Source organism: Anolis carolinensis, chromosome 3, assembly GCF_035594765.1.
Source record: "Anolis carolinensis isolate JA03-04 chromosome 3, rAnoCar3.1.pri, whole genome shotgun sequence".
In the NCBI taxonomy this organism is placed as follows: Eukaryota; Metazoa; Chordata; class Lepidosauria; order Squamata; family Dactyloidae; genus Anolis; species Anolis carolinensis.
Genome location: NC_085843.1, coordinates 102,320,902 through 102,338,568, shown reverse-complemented (window position 1 = coordinate 102,338,568; position 17,667 = coordinate 102,320,902). Strand labels below are relative to the sequence as shown.

The following is a 17,667-nucleotide window of genomic DNA, read 5'->3' as shown; positions in this document are numbered from 1 at the left end:
TACTCTGAAATAGGTGTGTCTGATATGTCAACAAAAAAACTCTGAACTGATTGATCTATGGATATAATATGAATTCACTCTTGTGCTCCTTCAAGCCATTTCTGACATACAATTATCCTAGCATTGAATTTTCTTTAAAGGAGGTGTTCAAAAGGCCTTTGTCTCCCTCTGAGGTTGGGAAAGTATCACTTGCCCAAGTGGGTTTACCTGGCTGAGAAGAAATTCACATTAGGTTTCCTAGACTCCTAGCCCGAGCCTTCATACCACCATACCACACTTTTGTTTAATCTTACAACTAACAATGCTGAAGGAGGTACATGAAATAAAAAGTATGAAACTATGTGATGCAGCGTATTTACATGTGAACAAAACAAAACAAGCAAGCATAAAACAAGATCATCATAATTAAAATAATGAATGGTGGATGTACTATGAAACTATCCTCACAGTACAACACATATACTTCTCTTGATTTCATGACAAGAAAATTGATTAAGAAAAAAGGTTATACAATGTCAAAATTATATATGCAAATCACTAGAAGAAGGAAGCACCCAAGCCTTTTCACCTTCAGCAGTAAGTAATGCTCTGTCATCACTAAAGAGCACTGTGGAAAAGCAGTAATTAAATAATTTAAGCTAATAAAGACTGTATCGCTTCATCACTGACATAATGATATTTGATTGATGCAGAATGATGATGTGTAAGAACGAGCACGTTGAACGTGATCCATGATAAAATAAACAACTCCATGTGCAAAGACTGTAATTATGGAAACAAGGTCAAACTGAATAAGCTAATCTGACTGACTTCGATTGTTACATTCTTCTGATGTGGTGTTAATACAGTGGCAGAAGTATTTCACAGTGCTTGATGCATTTGTGGTAAATGATGTCTTGAAATTCTTTAAAAATGTTACAGATAAGTTCTTAAGATTTTGAAACTGATGCTAGTATTTTGTTAAGCAAGTCAACATTCAGTCAGTGAACCAGAATCCAGAGAGGGAAAGATGTGAAGCCAGATTTATGGAGTTGCAATGAACATTGCTCACTGCTAGCAATTGAAATATTGTGCAACCTATTTTGTCACTGAAGCTGCAGCTCCCCACACCCATTGAAAACCCTTTATAATTCCCACTACTTCTCATCTGACTGTCTGTTTTATGCCTTTGTTTGATCTCATTTTCACATCATGGTACTTATTGTAACATGATACACCTGTGTCATGCATTACAGCTTTGCTTCCAGATCACTGTGCAACAAGAATCTTACCATTCTTTATATCCTTTTATGTCTATGTGTGTGTGATATACAAACAACACACATCCATGCAAGCAGCTATACATACATCCCAACCAATGCTAACATTACTTGCATCTGACATCTTCAATAACACATCCCATGATAACCTCTGCCACAATTTATCAGTGTTCTAAAATGTCATATGACAGCTACTGTTACACTTCAATTTGTAAAAACTTTGGAAGGAATTATATCCTCGCCCTGTGATCTGAGCACATACTGGAAATCCCTCCTGTGAGACATAAGTAATACCTATGAGAGTAAGAATATGTAAATCTTGAGAGTATCTTGGCAAGCAAATAAATTAGTGTAAATCACAAATAGCACACTATTGGAAGAAGGGTAATGAGAGCATAATGATATTTTTATGAAATAGTATAATAAATAGTAATGGCTTTATGTTGTCGAAGGCTTTCATGGCCAGAATCACAGGGTTTTTGTGTGTTTTCCGGGCTGTATGGCCATGTTCCAGAAGCATTCTCTCAGACGTTTCACCCACATATATCACAGGCATCCTCAGAGGTTGTGAGGTATATTGGGGGAAAAACTAAGCAAGGAAGGTTTATGTGGAAGGTCCAGGGTGGGAGAAGGAACTCTTGTCTGATGGAGGCCAGTGTGAATGTTATAATTAATCACCTTGATTAACATTAATGGCCTTGCCAGATTCATGTCCTGGCTTTTTCCTGCCTTAAGGAATCTTTTGTTCAGAGGTGTTAGTTGCCCCTGATTGATTCATGTCTGGAATTCCTCTGTTTTCAGAGTGTTAATTCTTATTTACTGTTTTGATTTTAGAGTTTTTTTAATACTGGTAGCCAGATTTTGTTCATTTTCATTGTTTCCTCCTTTCTGTTGAAATTGTTCACATGCTTGTGGATTTCAATAGCTTCTCTGTGTACTCTGGCATGATAGTTGTTAGGGTAGTCCAGCATTTTTTGTTTCAAATAATATACTGTGTCCAGGTTGGTTCATCAAGTGCTTCTACTATGGTTGACTTCTCTGGTTGAATCAGTCTGCAGTGGCTTTCATGTTCAGGACAAGGGGGATCCTCTCACCTTTGCAGGAGTCTACCGTATACCATGCAGCTGTGGACAAGTCTACAGAGGGACCACCAAATGCAGCACCCAAACACGAGTCAAGGAACATGAAAGGGACTGCAGACTGATTCAACCAGAGAAGTCAGCCATAGCAGCCCTGACATATACCGTATATACTTAAGTATAAGCTGAGTTTTCAGTCTTTTTAAAGGGCTGAAAAAGGCCCCCTCAGCCTTTACTTGACTGAAGGTCCTGGCCAACTTAGCTTATACTCAAGTATAAAGGTAATCAGAGCTGGACAGTATTATCTTAAATTACAGTTTTATGTAAATATTCAAAAACATTTAACCTACTGGTGCCTCAATTAATGTAATTTTATTGGTATCTATTTTTACTTTTATTTCTGAAATTTACCAGTAGCTGCTGTATTTTCCACCCTTGTCTTATACTTGAATCAATAAGTTTTCCAAGTTTTTTGTGGCCAAATTAGGTGCCTTGACTTATATTCGGGTCGGCTTATATTCAAGTATATACGGCATCTATTAGGTACTACTTTAGGCACGTTGTTATTATGACCTCAAAATCTAAATGCAAAAATTTTACTTTCTTTCTATTTGTTGATTGAAAATCAAAATGAAACATAGGTGCAAGATGATTGATACTTACTAACTACATTGGCTTGTCCAGTGAAGATGGTATATTGCAACTCATAGGAGACCACACTGAATTCATCATCTGAAGTCCAGTGAACAGTGATTGTGTCATATGAAGCAGTACAAAGCTCTTCTCTGATAGTTGGAGGATTTGGAGCTGTGAAAAATTAAAAGAAACTATTAACATCTGGTTCCATCACATTCAGTTCATCCATTTGTTGCAACCACCTGTTTTCTACACTCTTAAACAAAACTTGGTCAACTGTGTTTTTTCCAAAAACTGTTAAAATGTTTATATTTCTGGCATATGTGAACTGATATCTATTGCAAGTGAGAAGAAGACCCAGTGTTTTCACTAAAGATAGTGATTTTTGTATAATGGAAGCATTTTGCTTTAAAGCGTTATAATTGGACTGCATGTCCGTAAAGCAGTGGTTCTCAACCTGTGAGTCCTCAGATGTTTCTGGTCTTAAACTCCCAGAAATCCTAATAGCTGGTAAACTGGCTGGGATTTCTGAGAGTTGTAGGCCAAAAGCATCTGGGGAACCCAGTCTGAGAACCACTGCTGTAAAGGATAATAATTTGGCAATTTCCTAGTTCGCTAAATGTGATCTTGTCAAATTGTCTAATTAAATGTTCCTCCTACTGCTTGCTAGTATCTTCAGATGCTTGAGATGAATTTATCTTTTAATGCTATGTAGATCTGATTTAATCAACACTCATCACTTCAAAATACTTTAAAATATTTTAAATTTCAAGAAAAAAATTAATGCTTTTCCCCACCATTATCAACAGCACTCTCCAGTTTTGGACTGGGATCAGTGTTTTCAGGAGTCAAACACTGCAATCCTATGCCTAATTAATTTAATAAAACATTACCTGTTTCCATTGCATTGCATAGCATTGCATTGTATAGCAATGGAAACAGAATGAAATAAAGACAGATTCTGGTAAAAGGAAAACAGTTAATGTTTTATTAAATTAATTTGTACCAATCAACAATAATATTAAAAATATTTTAATATCCTACCAGGGACACACCTATACTGACTACTTAAGCTGGTGTAGGTTTGGATCCCCCCCCCCCTCCAAATGTGGTGGTGGTCCTTAGTCACTACATGTATTTACTTGCTTCCTGGTGACATCAGGCAGAGTATTGCTGCACCAAGCAACTGGGGGAAGGGAGCTTTCATTCAGCCTCCCTCAGTAAGGCAGTGCACTGCCTGATACAAATTATTTAGTGTTATTTTCACTTAATGCTGTTCTCACCTGGCCTAGGTATGTGCTGGTAGTGTGGATGCGCACCAGGCTGTGGATGGTTTTGATCTGGCATAATTCAGTCAGTTCACTCGCCTCCTCTGCTGGCAGAGCTTAGTCAGGAACTCAGTTCCAGTGGCAGATGGCTCTGCTGGCAAATCTCTGAGATCAGCTGTCCAAACAGGACTCAGCTGGCAGATGAGCATTTCTGCTAGCAGAAGAATCTTTTTTCAAAAAAAAATCCTAACTCTCTACAACTGGCACATCTTTGAATAAATCAAAGTGCAGTGACAACATGCACTGTGTTTACTAAATTTTATGAGAAAGAGAGATTCCCAATTTCCTAGACAAGGGATTTTGAAAAATCCTTACTAGTTTTAAAAAAGCCATTATTAAAATTATTCGAGTATTTGAGCATTCAAATTTTTCCTTATTTCATTCTCTCATGAGAATGAACAATTTTAAAACATTTTCTCCTTGCTAGATTAGGTCACCGGAGTTTCTATACATTATTTGGATTATACTTTGCATCTGGTTCTCCCATAGCATGTTACTTATGAAATGTTGCTACCTGGTGTTATGTTCTTCTTCGGCTTTTATCCAGGCCAATGAAACATTATTCCTCCAGAATTTTGCGAAGAATTTAAACAGTGCTACCTTAAAGGCTGGCATTTTATAACCTTGTCACATCAATAGTTTTAAATAATGTCTCTGGGTTTCAGGTGGACATTTAAAATGAACGAAGGGGAATATGTCTTGGACAAAAATTCTCCCAACAAACTACAATACTTATAAAATTCCTGTTGACATGGAACATTACACATTACACTGAAATTTTCATTGTGATCAAAAAATAACTCGAATTAAGGTAATCAATGGTAACTTCTTCATCCAATTAGATGAGGATCACAATAGTGTTTGTGTGTGTGTTTGAAAGATAAACAGAGAGGGCGGGGGGAGGAAGGAAATCTACTATCTTACCTGTGAGATAATCAAGGCATTCCAATAGTTTCTTTTCCCTGGTAAAATCCAGTGCAAAGGTATCAAAAGTGTCATTGAGATTAATTTCTGGAATTAGAACTTGAGAGGATGCAGTCGCCATGGCAACTCTGCAATGGAAGAAAGAGGACATAATATGATTTTAGGTTGCCTCCTAGGAATTTGTTTGAGTGTGATGCGTGTGCAATACACTAATTTCCACCTTAGTAAACTGATAAATACAGCTCTCAGACTGATGGAACACACAAGGTTGCCTATTACAGGACTGTCAATTCAGCCAGTGTTATTTACTTTGACTACATGAGGCTGTTCTGGCAGATCAGGCCAAATATAGTTTGCTGCCTGAGAAGGAAAAGCAAACTGTGTTGTCCTACGCATCCAAAGTGAGCTATTTTGATTGGACTGAGTTCATTCTACTCCACTTAGGGCAAACCAGCAGAATTTCCGCCATTAGTTTCAACTAGAGCAGAATCATAGAATCATAGAATCATAGAATAGTAGAGTTGGAAGAGACCTCACAGGCCATCCAGTCCAACTCCCTGCCAAGAAGCAGGAAATCACATTCATAGCACCCCCAACAGATGGCCATCCAGCCTCTGCTTAAAAGCCTCCAAAGAAGGAGCCTCCACCACAGTCTGGGGCAGAGAGTTCCACTGCCGAACAGCTTCACAGTGAGGAAGTTCTTCCTGATGTTCAGGTGGAATCTCCTTTCCTGTAGTTTGAAGCCATTGTTCCGTGTCCTAGTCTGCAGAGCAGGAGAAAACAAGCTTGCTCCCTCCTCCCTATGACTTCCCCTCACATATTTGTACATGGCTATCATGTCTCTCCTCCGCCTTCTCTTCTGCAGGCTAAACATGCCCAGTTCTTTAAGCCTCTCCTCATAGGGCTTGTTCTCCAGACCTTTGATCATTTTAGTTGCCCTCCTCTGGACGCTTTCCAGCTTGTCAACATCTCCCTTCAACTGTGGTGCCCAGAATTGGACACAGTATTCCAGGTGTGGTCTGACCAAGGCAGAATAGAGGGGGAGCATGACTTCCCTGGATCTAGACGCTATTCCCCTATTGATGCAGGCCAGAATCCCGTTGGCTTTCTTAGCAGCCGCATCACATTGCTGGCCCATGTTTAACTTGTTGTCCACAAGGACTCCAAGATCTTTTTCACTTGTACTGCTGTCTAGCCAGGTGTCCCCCATTCTGTATCTTTGCATTCCATTTTTTCTGCCGAAGTGAAGTATCCTGCATTTGTCCCTGTTGAACTTCATTTTGTTAGTTTCGGCCCATCTCTCTAGTCTGTCAAGATCGTTTTGAATTCTGCTCCTTTCTTCTGGAGTGTTGGCTATCCCTCCCAGTTTGGTGTCATCTGCAAACTTGATGATCGTGCCTTCTAACCCTTCGTCTAAGTCATTAATAAAGATGTTGAACAGAACCGGGCCCAGGACGGAGCCCTGCGGCACTCCACTCGTGACTTCTTTCCAAGATGAGGACGACGCATTGGTGAGCACCCTTTGGGTTCGTTCGCTTACAGCCAATTACAGATCCACCTAACTGTAGTTTTGTCTAGCCCACATTTTACTAGTTTGTTTGCCAGAAGGTCGCCAGAAGAACCAACAAATCAATGTAATTTAGACCTAAATGATAAAGAATTTGCTGGTATTTCATCTTCTGCAGGGTCTACTGTAAACACTGTACAAGAGATATAAACAACCACTGATGTTCCGAAAGTTTTTACTGTTGCCAATCTTTTGGGATCCCAACATTGAGCTAAGAGGACCCCATTTGGGGTCAGGACTCATAGTTTAAGAAGCAGTGGCCTGGAGGTGCTGAGCCCAACTTCCTTGGGTAGCTCTCTTACAGTTCAGGCTGAAACCCAGGGCACATCTACATGAGCCACCTAATCCGAGGCTGGTCTGGAGAAGCAATATTCCAGATCAGCCTCAGAGGCAGACGTCTCCCACTGTGGTAGCAAGATGGAGGCCAAACTATTCAGCTCAGCTGAAACCAGTTTGGCCCTGCTGGACGGTCATTTTACCTTAGATGTCCCCTGTTGCTGATCTTATAACACCACAGAGGTCTGGAGGTGCATGCATGACTAGGGAGAAGGAGGAGGCTACCCATCTCCTTTTCCTTGGCCACACAGATGGCTTTGCTGATGTTAGCAAAGGCACTGGGCAAAGGCCAGGAGCCCCACACCCCCCTTTTTTTAAACTTCCATAGTCATCTGCCATGATGATATAAAGGTGACTCAGGCCTAACCTGTGTGGACAGTGGACCAGTTCTAATTAGAGCAATCCAGCTGTCCACGTTAACCCTGGAGTGCAGGGGCTGCTCCATAGTTTTGCATTTCTCAACTTTTCCTAATGTGGAGTAAAACTTGATTAACCAGTTTCCTGCCATGTAACAGGCCAGAAGTCCCTGGGCATTGTGTAGATCATGGGAATGATTTCTGGCCTGATGTGAGTTATAGAGCCAGTGTAGATAAACCCCCAGAATGGACTTATTGCCCTAGTAGTATGGGGCATCTAGCTAATACTGACTGCAGTTAGCAATTTAGCCTTAGGAGTGTAGAGCAGATGGTGCAATGAACACATAGAATCATAGAATCATAGAATAGTAGAGCTGGAAGAGACCACATGGGCCATCTAGTCCAACCCCCTGCTAAGAAGCAGGAAATCGCATTCAAAGCACCCCCGACAGATGGCCATCCAGCCTCTGCTTAAAAGTCTCCAAGGAAGGAGCCTCCACCACGGCCCCGGGGAGAGAGTTCCACTGTCGAATAGCTCTCACAGTGAGGAAGTTCTTCCTGATGTTCAGGTGGAATCTCCTTTCCTGTAGTTTGAAGCCATTGTTCCGTGTCCTAGTCTGCAGGGCAGCAGAAAACAAGCTTGCTCCCTCCTCCCTATGACTTCCCCTCACGTATTTGTACATGGCTATCATGTCTCCTCTCAGCCTTCTCTTCTGCAGGCTAAACATGCCCAGCTCTTTAAGCCGCTCCTCATAGGGCTTGTTCTCCAGACCCTTAATCATTTTAGTCGCCCTCCTCTGGACGCTTTCCAGCTTGTCAACATCTCCCTTCAACTGTGGTGCCCAAAATTGGACACAGTATTCCAGGTGTGGTCTGACCAAGGCAGAATAGAGGGGGAGCATAACTTCCCTGGATCTAGACGCTATTCCCCTATTGATGCAGGCCAGAATCCCGTTGGCTTTTTTAGCAGCCGCATCACATTGTTGGCTCATGTTTAACTTGTTGTCCACGAGGACTCCAAGGTCTTTTTCGCACACACTGCTGTCAAGCCAGGCGTCCCCCATTCTGTATCTTTGATTTCCATTTTTTCTGCCGAAGTGAAGTATCTTGCATTTGTCCCTGTTGAACTTCATTTTGTTAGTTTTGGCCCATCTCTCTAGTCTGTCAAGATCGTTTTGAATTCTGCTCCTGTCTTCTGGAGTGTTAGCTATCCCTCCCAGTTTTGTGTCGTCTGCAAACTTGATAATCGTGCCTTCTAACCCTTCGTCTAAGTCGTTAATAAAGATGTTGAACAGAACCGGGCCCAGGACGGAGCCCTGCGGCACTCCACTTGTCACTTCTTTCCATGATGAAGACGACGCATTGGTGAGCACCCTTTGGGTTCGTTCACTTAGCCAATTACAGATCCACCTAACCGTAGTTTTGTCTAGCCCACATTTTACTAGTTTGTTTGCCAGAAGGTCGTGGGGGACTTTGTCGAAGGCCTTACTGAAATCCAGGTACGCTACATCCACAGCATTCCCTTTATCGACCCAACTCGTAACTCTATCGAAAAAAGAGATCAGATTAGTCTGGCATGACTTGTTTTTGGTAAATCCGTGTTGACTATTAGCAATGACCGTATTTGTTTCTAAGTGTTCGCAGACCACTTCCTTAATGATCTTTTCCAGAATTTTGCCTGGTATTGATGTGAGGCTGACCGGACGGTAATTGTTTGGGTCGTTCTTTTTTCCCTTCTTGAAGATAGGGACCACATTCGCCCTCCTCCAATCTGCTGGGACTTCTCCCGTTCTCCAAGAACTCTCGAAGATAATTGCCAGTGGTTCTGAAATAACTTCCGCTAGTTCCTTCAGTACTCTTGGGTGTAGCTGATCTGGCCCTGGGGACTTGAATTCGTTTAGAGAGGCCAAGTGTTCCTGGACAACTTGTTTCCCTATTTGGGGTTGGATTTCCCCCAATCCTTCGTCCATTCCGTGTTACTGAGGTTGAAGATGGCTTTCTTTTTCTGAGAAGACCGAGGCAAAGAAGGCATTAAGTAGTTCTGCCTTTTCCCTGTCCCCTGTCGCCATCACCCCATCTTCTCCTTGCAATGGCCCTATCGCCTCCTTTTTCTTCCTTTTTCTACCAAAGTAAGCAAAAAAGCCTTTTTTGGTTGTTTTTTATGTCCCTGGCAAGCCTGAGCTCATTTTGCGCTTTAGCCTTGCGAACCTTTTCCCTACAGGTGTTGGCTATACGTTTGAATTCTTCTTTGGTGATTTCTCCCCTTTTCCACTTCTTGTGCATGTCACTTTCGAGCTTTAGCTCAGTTAGAAGTTCTTTGGACATCCATTCTGGCTTCTTTGCACTTGTCTTATTTTTCTTCTTTGTTGGCACTGTTTGCATTTGCCCCTTGAGTATTTCACTTTTGAAAAACTCCCATCCATCCTTAACTCCCTTGTTTTTTAATATCGGTGTCCATGGAATGCCGCTCAGTAATTCCTTCATTTTTTGGAAGTCAGCTCTCTTAAAGTCCAGAATGCATGTTTGACTTGTCTTAGTTTCAGCATTCCTTTGTATTGCAAACTGCAGGAGCACATGGTCACTTGCCCCTAAGGATCCAACCACTTCAACTGTATTGATCAGGTCTTCCACATTTGTTAAGATTAGATCAAGAGTTGCTGATCCCCTTGTTGCCTCTTCTACCTTCTGGACCATAAAATTATCTGCAAGGCAAGTGAGGAATTTGTTGGACTTTGTACTCTTGGCCGAGTTTGTTTTCCAGCAGATATCGGGATAATTGAAATCGCCCATGACTACTATATCTCTTCTTTGTGCCTGTTTGGTCAGCTGTTGACAGAAGGCTTCATCAAGTCCTTCATCCTGACTCGGAGGTCTGTAGTAGACACCCACGACAAGATCTTTTTGAGTCCCGGTTCCCTTGATTCTTATCCAGATGCTTTCAAGCTGGTTTCCCGGATTACAGTCTTGCATTTCTTCTGCAACGTAACTGTTTTTGACATATAAAGCTACTCCCCCTCCTCTCCCCTTTGTTCTATTTCTGTGAAAGAGGTTATAGCCCTCAATGGTTAAATTCCAGTGATGGGAGTCATCCCACCAGGTTTCAGTGATGCCTATGACATCGTATGTGTGGTGCTGTGCTAGGAGTTGGAATTCGTCTTGCTTATTTCCCATGCTCTGAGCATTAGTGTAAAGACATGTAAGCCCCTGTGACCTCCCCTTGAACTGTTTATTTGGGATTATTGTGCTCTCTGTACTTGGTCCTTGCTGTGTTTGTGCAGCCCTCCGTTTAGCCTTTCGACGGTTCCCTGTGGTCGTGGGTAATATAGTGTTCGCCCGGCTGTTGTTCCCCTCCCCCAGTGGATCTAGTTTAAAGTGCGCCTGATGAGGTTTGTGAGTCTGTGTGCAAAAAGATGTTTTCCTACTTGTGTGAGATGCACCCCATCACTTGCTAGTAGTCCATCCTCTTGGAAGAGTAGACCATGGTCAAGGAAGCCAAAATGCTCCTCTTGACACCATTTTCTGAGCCAGTTATTGACCTGTACTATTCTGAGCCAGTTATTGACCTGTACTGTTCTATTCCCAGCAGCTACCAAGTAAGTCACCTGCCTCACTTTGCAGCATGGTAGAACCAGCCTTCAAGGCTAGGGTTAACCATGTGAGCAATGTTTGGTGTGTGTGGTCAACATAATACGCAGTCACTGTTGTTATTTTTTGCTATATCTCACTAAATGAATTATTTATTCTTCCATGAGCAGGGTTCTGAACTATCTCAACATTAAACAAAAACTGAAAAAGTGAAAACAAAGAAGTAACACTATTTTTATTGATTGCAGAAAAGTGTTAACATATGGTTTATCTGCATTTTTCTTTAACAGCTCTGCTAACTTGTATGCATTTTCAGGTGTTGCTTCACACATCTGTTTCTGAAGAGACATAGAGCTCTTCTCCAGTTTATAAGTCATACCATTTTAACTATCCAATCTGTTAGGTGAAGATGATGGCATTAGGAAATCCTAACAGGAGCCTAGGGTGGTGGTGGTTGAATTTCATTTTTTATTTGTTTTATGGCTTTTATTTATTTTAAAGCTAGTAGCAGTTTTTTTTACAAAAGTTTATGAGGGTACAACATTTTCAGCTTGGGATCTCAAAGAAATGATAAGTGAATATCAGAATTCAAAGTGGATTCCTGTGTTTTGATTCACATTTGCCCAGGGACAGAGAAAAAAGCCCATATCCAAGCATCTTAATTTAGAAGTAGCTACATACTTTCAATCACTGTGTTCCCCTTGTCATTCATGATACATAGTAGGCAAAATGTTACAATTGCTTCCATGATTGACATTCCTAAAGCAGAAAGTATAATTGTACATCTGAAATACAACTGTCAAGTTTGAAACTTTCCAGTAGTAACTGCAACCTGAATTTTATTACATTTTATCTTAACCTAAATACATTTCCATGAATTCAAAATTTGTTTTTGTTAATGCTGGAAAATACCATTCAGAGGTATGTTGGTAGTTCTTTCTCCAAATTAAGAGTTTTCTTTTCTTATAAGGCACACATGCATGTAGTTTCCAAAAAACTAACCTCAACGTTTATAGTGTCATTGCCTCATTATGCATTTATAGATGCAATCTAAGGTGTTGATTCATCATATCAACACCAAAATCATTGGCTGTGCAAAGAACAAATGTTCAACCAGAATGGCAATGCTGGTCAAGGGAATCTGGGAGCATATCAAAAATGAAAAATTTTCAAACTCTGCCAATGGGAAGATAACTGCCCATAGGCTCAGCACCACAGGTCTCTACATGCATTATGGTAGCTCTATCAGAAACAGAATGGCTGAATAGATAGCCCAGCCCAACGTGGTCCTTCTGCTCTTTTTATGGAATTACCTTTCAGTTATATTTTTAGCAGACTGCAAGAAACGAGCATGATCATTTTCCTTCAGAGATTGCTCAGCTTGGGAGATCAAAGAGGTGGAGCGCTCAATGCACTGCTTGCAATTAGCTATCTGCTGGGCCAGTTTTCTCAGTCTCACCACCTGGAGGGGTACAATGACAGAGGGTAGAGAAAAGAAGTAGAAGAAAACATTTCAGTCCACGAGTTCAAACATGCTTTCATATTTGCACAACTTCTCTGCCATCGTGCAAACAAAGTGCTAATGTGAGTAGTTTAAATGAGAAGCAAGAACTCTGTTTACACCTGTTTCAGTCTGAGTTGTATTATTTCAAGTGAAAGCTTCATTTTCCTCACTGGGGACGCCAAAAACAAGCACAGCTGGTAGATATTCCGATAGTGGAAACATCACTTCCTGTCAGTCTCTGTTTCTCAGTGAACAAAAGACTATTGTAATTGTCATTTCCCCCAAATTGTTGTCTACAAAGCAACTTACCAGGTGTGCTACATTTTGCTGTAAATTTTTCAATTTGTTTACAGAAAAAAAATGGCCTGAAAACAAAACCTGGCTAAAAGCAGTAATTCCCATTGACTGACAATAAAATAAAAGTTCACCTCAAGAGATTCCCATTTTTCCAGTTGGAATGAATTCAGTTAAATAGAAACTCGCATAATGCACATCTGTGGTATATTGCTAAATGTGCATATAGTAACTCCAGGGGAAGCCACTTATAAATTCTCAGTGAACTGTAATGGGAGATATTCTCAAATAAAAAGCTAAGATTCAAAATCTGCTAATTTAGAGTGAATATCAAGATATTCTTAAACTCCCTTCAACAAAGTGTCCTGAGCATCAACATAGTTACATAACACAAATGGAAGAGGAAAAGGAAGTCTAATAACTATGAACCTAAGAAAGTCATTAAGTTCGAATTACCTTTTTAAAAAGATGGAAATTGATAACATAGTGATTGGCAGCAAGTCCGGAATTTACAGGAAAACTAACAATGTTCATTTATTAAGTAATAAACATTCATGTCATGGTTCTGCTGGCAGATAAGGAATGAACTGCAGTTCTTGAGCTCAAGGCCATAACAATCAGTAGTTAGTATATTTCTTTTGAATTGCCTTTAAAAGTTTGAGTTTGAAACAATTCTATTTCATTGGGGAGAGTGGAGGAATGGAACTCATAGGGCACATCAACACTGGCCATTAAGTGGGTTTCAGTGCACAGGGTTTACATGATGTATACCATGAAAGCATGCTGCAGACTGCTTTAAAAACTTTAAACTGAGATAAGCAAAGCCAGGAGATACTCCAAAATAAAGTCCTTAATGTGTATCAGTATAAGACACATTGAACGGCAAAAGCAACTCTGCAGAATGGGAGCCATAGCATTACACTGATCTGCAAATGCACATTCCAGTGCAGGGAGTTGAACAAACAATTGTATTTTCCATGGCTGTCAAGGCACAGATATTGTGGATACTGGAACTGGTTGAAGACAGCATCTGCAGTTCATGTAAGCACCATGCAGGCTCCGAACCGGTTCGTATAATTATCCACATAGTGGAACTATCTTTCTGTGGTGATTTCACCCCAGATTAAGGCCCTATCTACACTGACCATTGAATGTAGTCTGAAGCTATCTCCAAACTAAGGCAGTCAGAAAGCAAACTCCCACAAGAGCATGTGAAAGCAAGCCTTTAGTGTGCACCACTGCTCTGTGGCTGGTGTAACCACCATCTGGGCCTCAAACTGGTTCCTGGATTTTCTATGCAATCATCTGTAAAGCAAATGCAATCAATAAATAGGAATAAATAGTTAAAAATAAAGTATTCGAAATGGCTTGTAATGCAAAATGAAGGATCTCTGAAAAATACTGCAGGCTCCAAGGCATTTAATGGCATCCTTATCTACTAACAGTACAATTATATTTTATGGCATCTTAAAGGGATATTCACATGGGCTTATTTATGGCTACAATCACATTTTTATTTCCGCCCAAATCTCAATTAACTGGCACCTATAGAGATAAGTAGATCTGGATAAATGTAGTTTCTGGTTGCTAAGATTTTCTATTAAAAATATACCTAGCTAATATTTTACCCTATACCATACCATATACACTGTACTGACTTGATATCAATATTGAAATACATTGATTAAAAGTAAAATAAGATAAAGACAACTTAACGTAACATAGTTTTACTATTTTACTATATTATAAAAATAACTTGCTTAAAGCATTATTTCTTTGATTTTTTTTGCCGGTTGCTTGAGTTCTGGTTAACTGAGTGTCTATTGTATTTAAAAAATACTCTTTGCATTTACATGATAGCAGTTCCTAAAAACCAAGATGAAAATAAAGTGCAATTTTCCCGTCATTTAATATAATTCTCATGAATGCAGAAAATTGCCTTCCCAGAATACTGGGAAGTCTGTGATGGCCCCAAAAAGCAAGATGCATTTTTCTACATATTATGCTTTATGGGATTTAATTCCACATTTAGTTGACTATTTTGGAGCAGCATACTGGGATAGATGACTACCACTATTTCTTTTGATTAAGACTAGCTCCTCTTCTGTTAACTTTGGCAGGATATAGCTAAACCTGAGATAACAAAACTTCCCTGGCATTACATGGGAAATCATCTGCAGATTTCAACTGGAAAGGTGAGTTTGTTTTTAACACACTGAAGACACAGTCAGCACTGTTTTGTGTTACAATGACATCACTTTACTCATTTTAGTACATTATCAGAATAAGATATTTCAACTGTACTTTAGTTTGAGAAAAGGGAGCAACCAACATATGATGGGCTAAAATTGAGAGCTGCTGCAGAATAGCAATAATTAATCATACAGTCTAACTACACATTCCAATGGTGGAACATGTGCTGAAAGTATGACATGCTACACTTCTTTGGTCAATATAAAAAAGAGTTTTAAGGACTAAGTACAAGCCTTGCTTGAGAATGGACTGCCTCACATTTGCTCAATTTGATAAAAAAAAACCTCTTTTTTTTTAATCTCCCAATTTACTGCAAAGTTTGGAAAAAAGAAGGCCTTTTTGATTCAATGAAAGGTTTGCCATGAACTTGGGTGGAATAATGAGTTCCCATTGCAAATCATGTAACCTAGAAGATTATATGGAAGGTTGTCATACAATCTCCTGGTAGAAGATTTTTTTTGTTTTTTTGTTTAAATAATTTTTATTTAGACAAATTAATACAAAACCCATATACCAACATACAAATAAACCAACCAACCAACCAACAAAAAGTTTAAAATACTTTAAAAACTTTATCCCAACATGTATTTTGTTAATAGCAAAAGAATTTTAGGGCCTGTCAAACAACAACCTTGAGAACAGTGGTATTCAAACATACTCAAGTCAACCCCTTGCCTAAAGGCCTTTTTATTTTAAGTTAATTTGAATACTTTGACAACTAAGTGAATCATTAAACCTGCCCTTGACTTTATTTCTTGTCTATGCTTTTCCCACACAAGGAGAGTTTATATTTGACTTCTTCAAGCAGTTAAAGATTGAATGGCTAGCACTAAAAAGCAACAAGAATAATGGTCAAACTGATTTCACAGTTAGCTAGGTAACCAATTTAAAGCTTGAATGAGTACCTGAGATTTACTTCACACAGCAGGCTGACATCGGAAACAGCTGTACTATAGTTATTAAGAAATTGTACTCAAACTGAAACCCCTTTTTACAATACAACATGAATATCTTTCATCACATTCTTTAACATGCTGCAGCATTGACTTCTCTCCTCCACCTCTTTCAGAGTTTTCTCATGACTTTTCACCTCCTTTTATTATACCCCATGTCCAGAATTTTATCTTGTATAAATATCTTTAATGAATTATTGAAGCAGCTACTAAATAAAATATTGATGTATTACTGTATTCAAGTGAACAGTTCTTAGATACAGTCAATCATTGTTGCCACAGGAAAATTCCTTCCAATCTTAGATCACAATAAAACCTTTATTGTTGTTCTTTTGTGTCTTCTAGTTTCTGACTTAGGGAAACCCTTATGTGAACATTTATAGTAGAACTTTATTACTGTGGAGAGTCTGGGTGAGTTGAAAATGCTGTCTCCTGTCCCCTTGAAGTATCATTTGTCTTCTTATTTTTTGTGAAAAAAATTCACCACATAACTAGAAAAATAAAAATAGCATGGTGTTTCAGTACCAGGGACTGTAGTCAATTTTAAATCACGACTGAATGTTTTCTTAATGAATAGTGACAGCACTCAGTATTTCCCTCTCCTAAATGTATCATCTTTCAAGGAGGCTTCAAGGACTTGTGTGCATTTTACAGTACACTAGAGCACGAAGTCAGAGAATTTATGGAGCATAAACTATTTAGTGAAAATGGTTCGTGGATCTCAGGACTTCCAACATAAAATACCTACCTTCCCTTCTTTGATTTTGGTCCCAATAATCTGGCGTCTTTGTTGGATTATTTCAATAAGCAGGTCACATTCTTCCATCAGTTTGGTTTCTTGACGGGATGCGTTCACCTAAAAAGCACACGAGATCTTTCATCTATCTATTTCTTTATTATTTATTTATTTATTGCATTTATATCCCGTCCTTCTCACCCCGAAAGGGACTCAGGGTGGCTCATAAAAACGGCACAATTCGATAGCACATATACACACATAGGGCAAAAACCAACACATATACATTAAAATCAATAATTAAAACAAAATAATCTTAAAACCAATTACTTAAAAACCACGCAGTCCAAAGGTATATCCCAGGAGGTATTCCAATCATAAATTGCACTATCCCATAGTTACTTATTGCATTGCAGATTATTGTCCAAAGGCATGTCTTCACTTTCTTTCTGAAGGACAGAAGGGAGGGAGCTGATCTAATATCCCTGGGGAGGGAGTTCCACAGCCGAGGGGCCACCACTGAGAAGGCTCTATCTCTTGTCCTCACCAGTTGCACTACGAGGGAGATGGGACCAAGAGCAGGGCCTTCCCAGATGATCTTAAAATCCAAGATGATTCATAGAGAAAATAGGTTTGGACAGGTAAGCTGGGCTAGAACTGTTTAGGGCTTTATAGACTAAAGCCAGCACTTTGAATTCTGCTATGTAGCAGACTGGCAGCCAGTGGAGCTGGCATTACAGGGAGGTTGTATGCTCCCTGTACTCTGCTCCAGTGAGGAATCTGGCTGCCATCCACTGGACCACTTGAAGCTACTGAACAGTTTTCAAAGGTAACCCCAAGTAGAGTGTGTTACAATA

General features: G+C 39.8%; 1 protein-coding gene across 6 annotated transcripts in view; it reads right to left on the bottom strand.

The window, feature by feature from the left end:
- mid1 (midline 1) overlaps nucleotides 1–17,667 on the bottom strand; it is a 275,413-nt gene that overhangs the window by 21,110 nt on the left and 236,636 nt on the right. For all 6 annotated transcript variants that reach the window (XM_016992374.2, XM_003218816.4, XM_016992373.2 and 3 more), the window contains 4 exons: nucleotides 16,823–16,930; nucleotides 12,384–12,532; nucleotides 5,227–5,354; nucleotides 3,002–3,145 (listed from right to left, as the gene is read on the bottom strand). In XM_016992374.2, coding sequence (XP_016847863.1) covers nucleotides 3,002–3,145; nucleotides 5,227–5,354; nucleotides 12,384–12,532; nucleotides 16,823–16,930 — 529 coding nt within the window. The remainder of the gene's footprint in view (nucleotides 1–3,001; nucleotides 3,146–5,226; nucleotides 5,355–12,383; nucleotides 12,533–16,822; nucleotides 16,931–17,667) is intronic.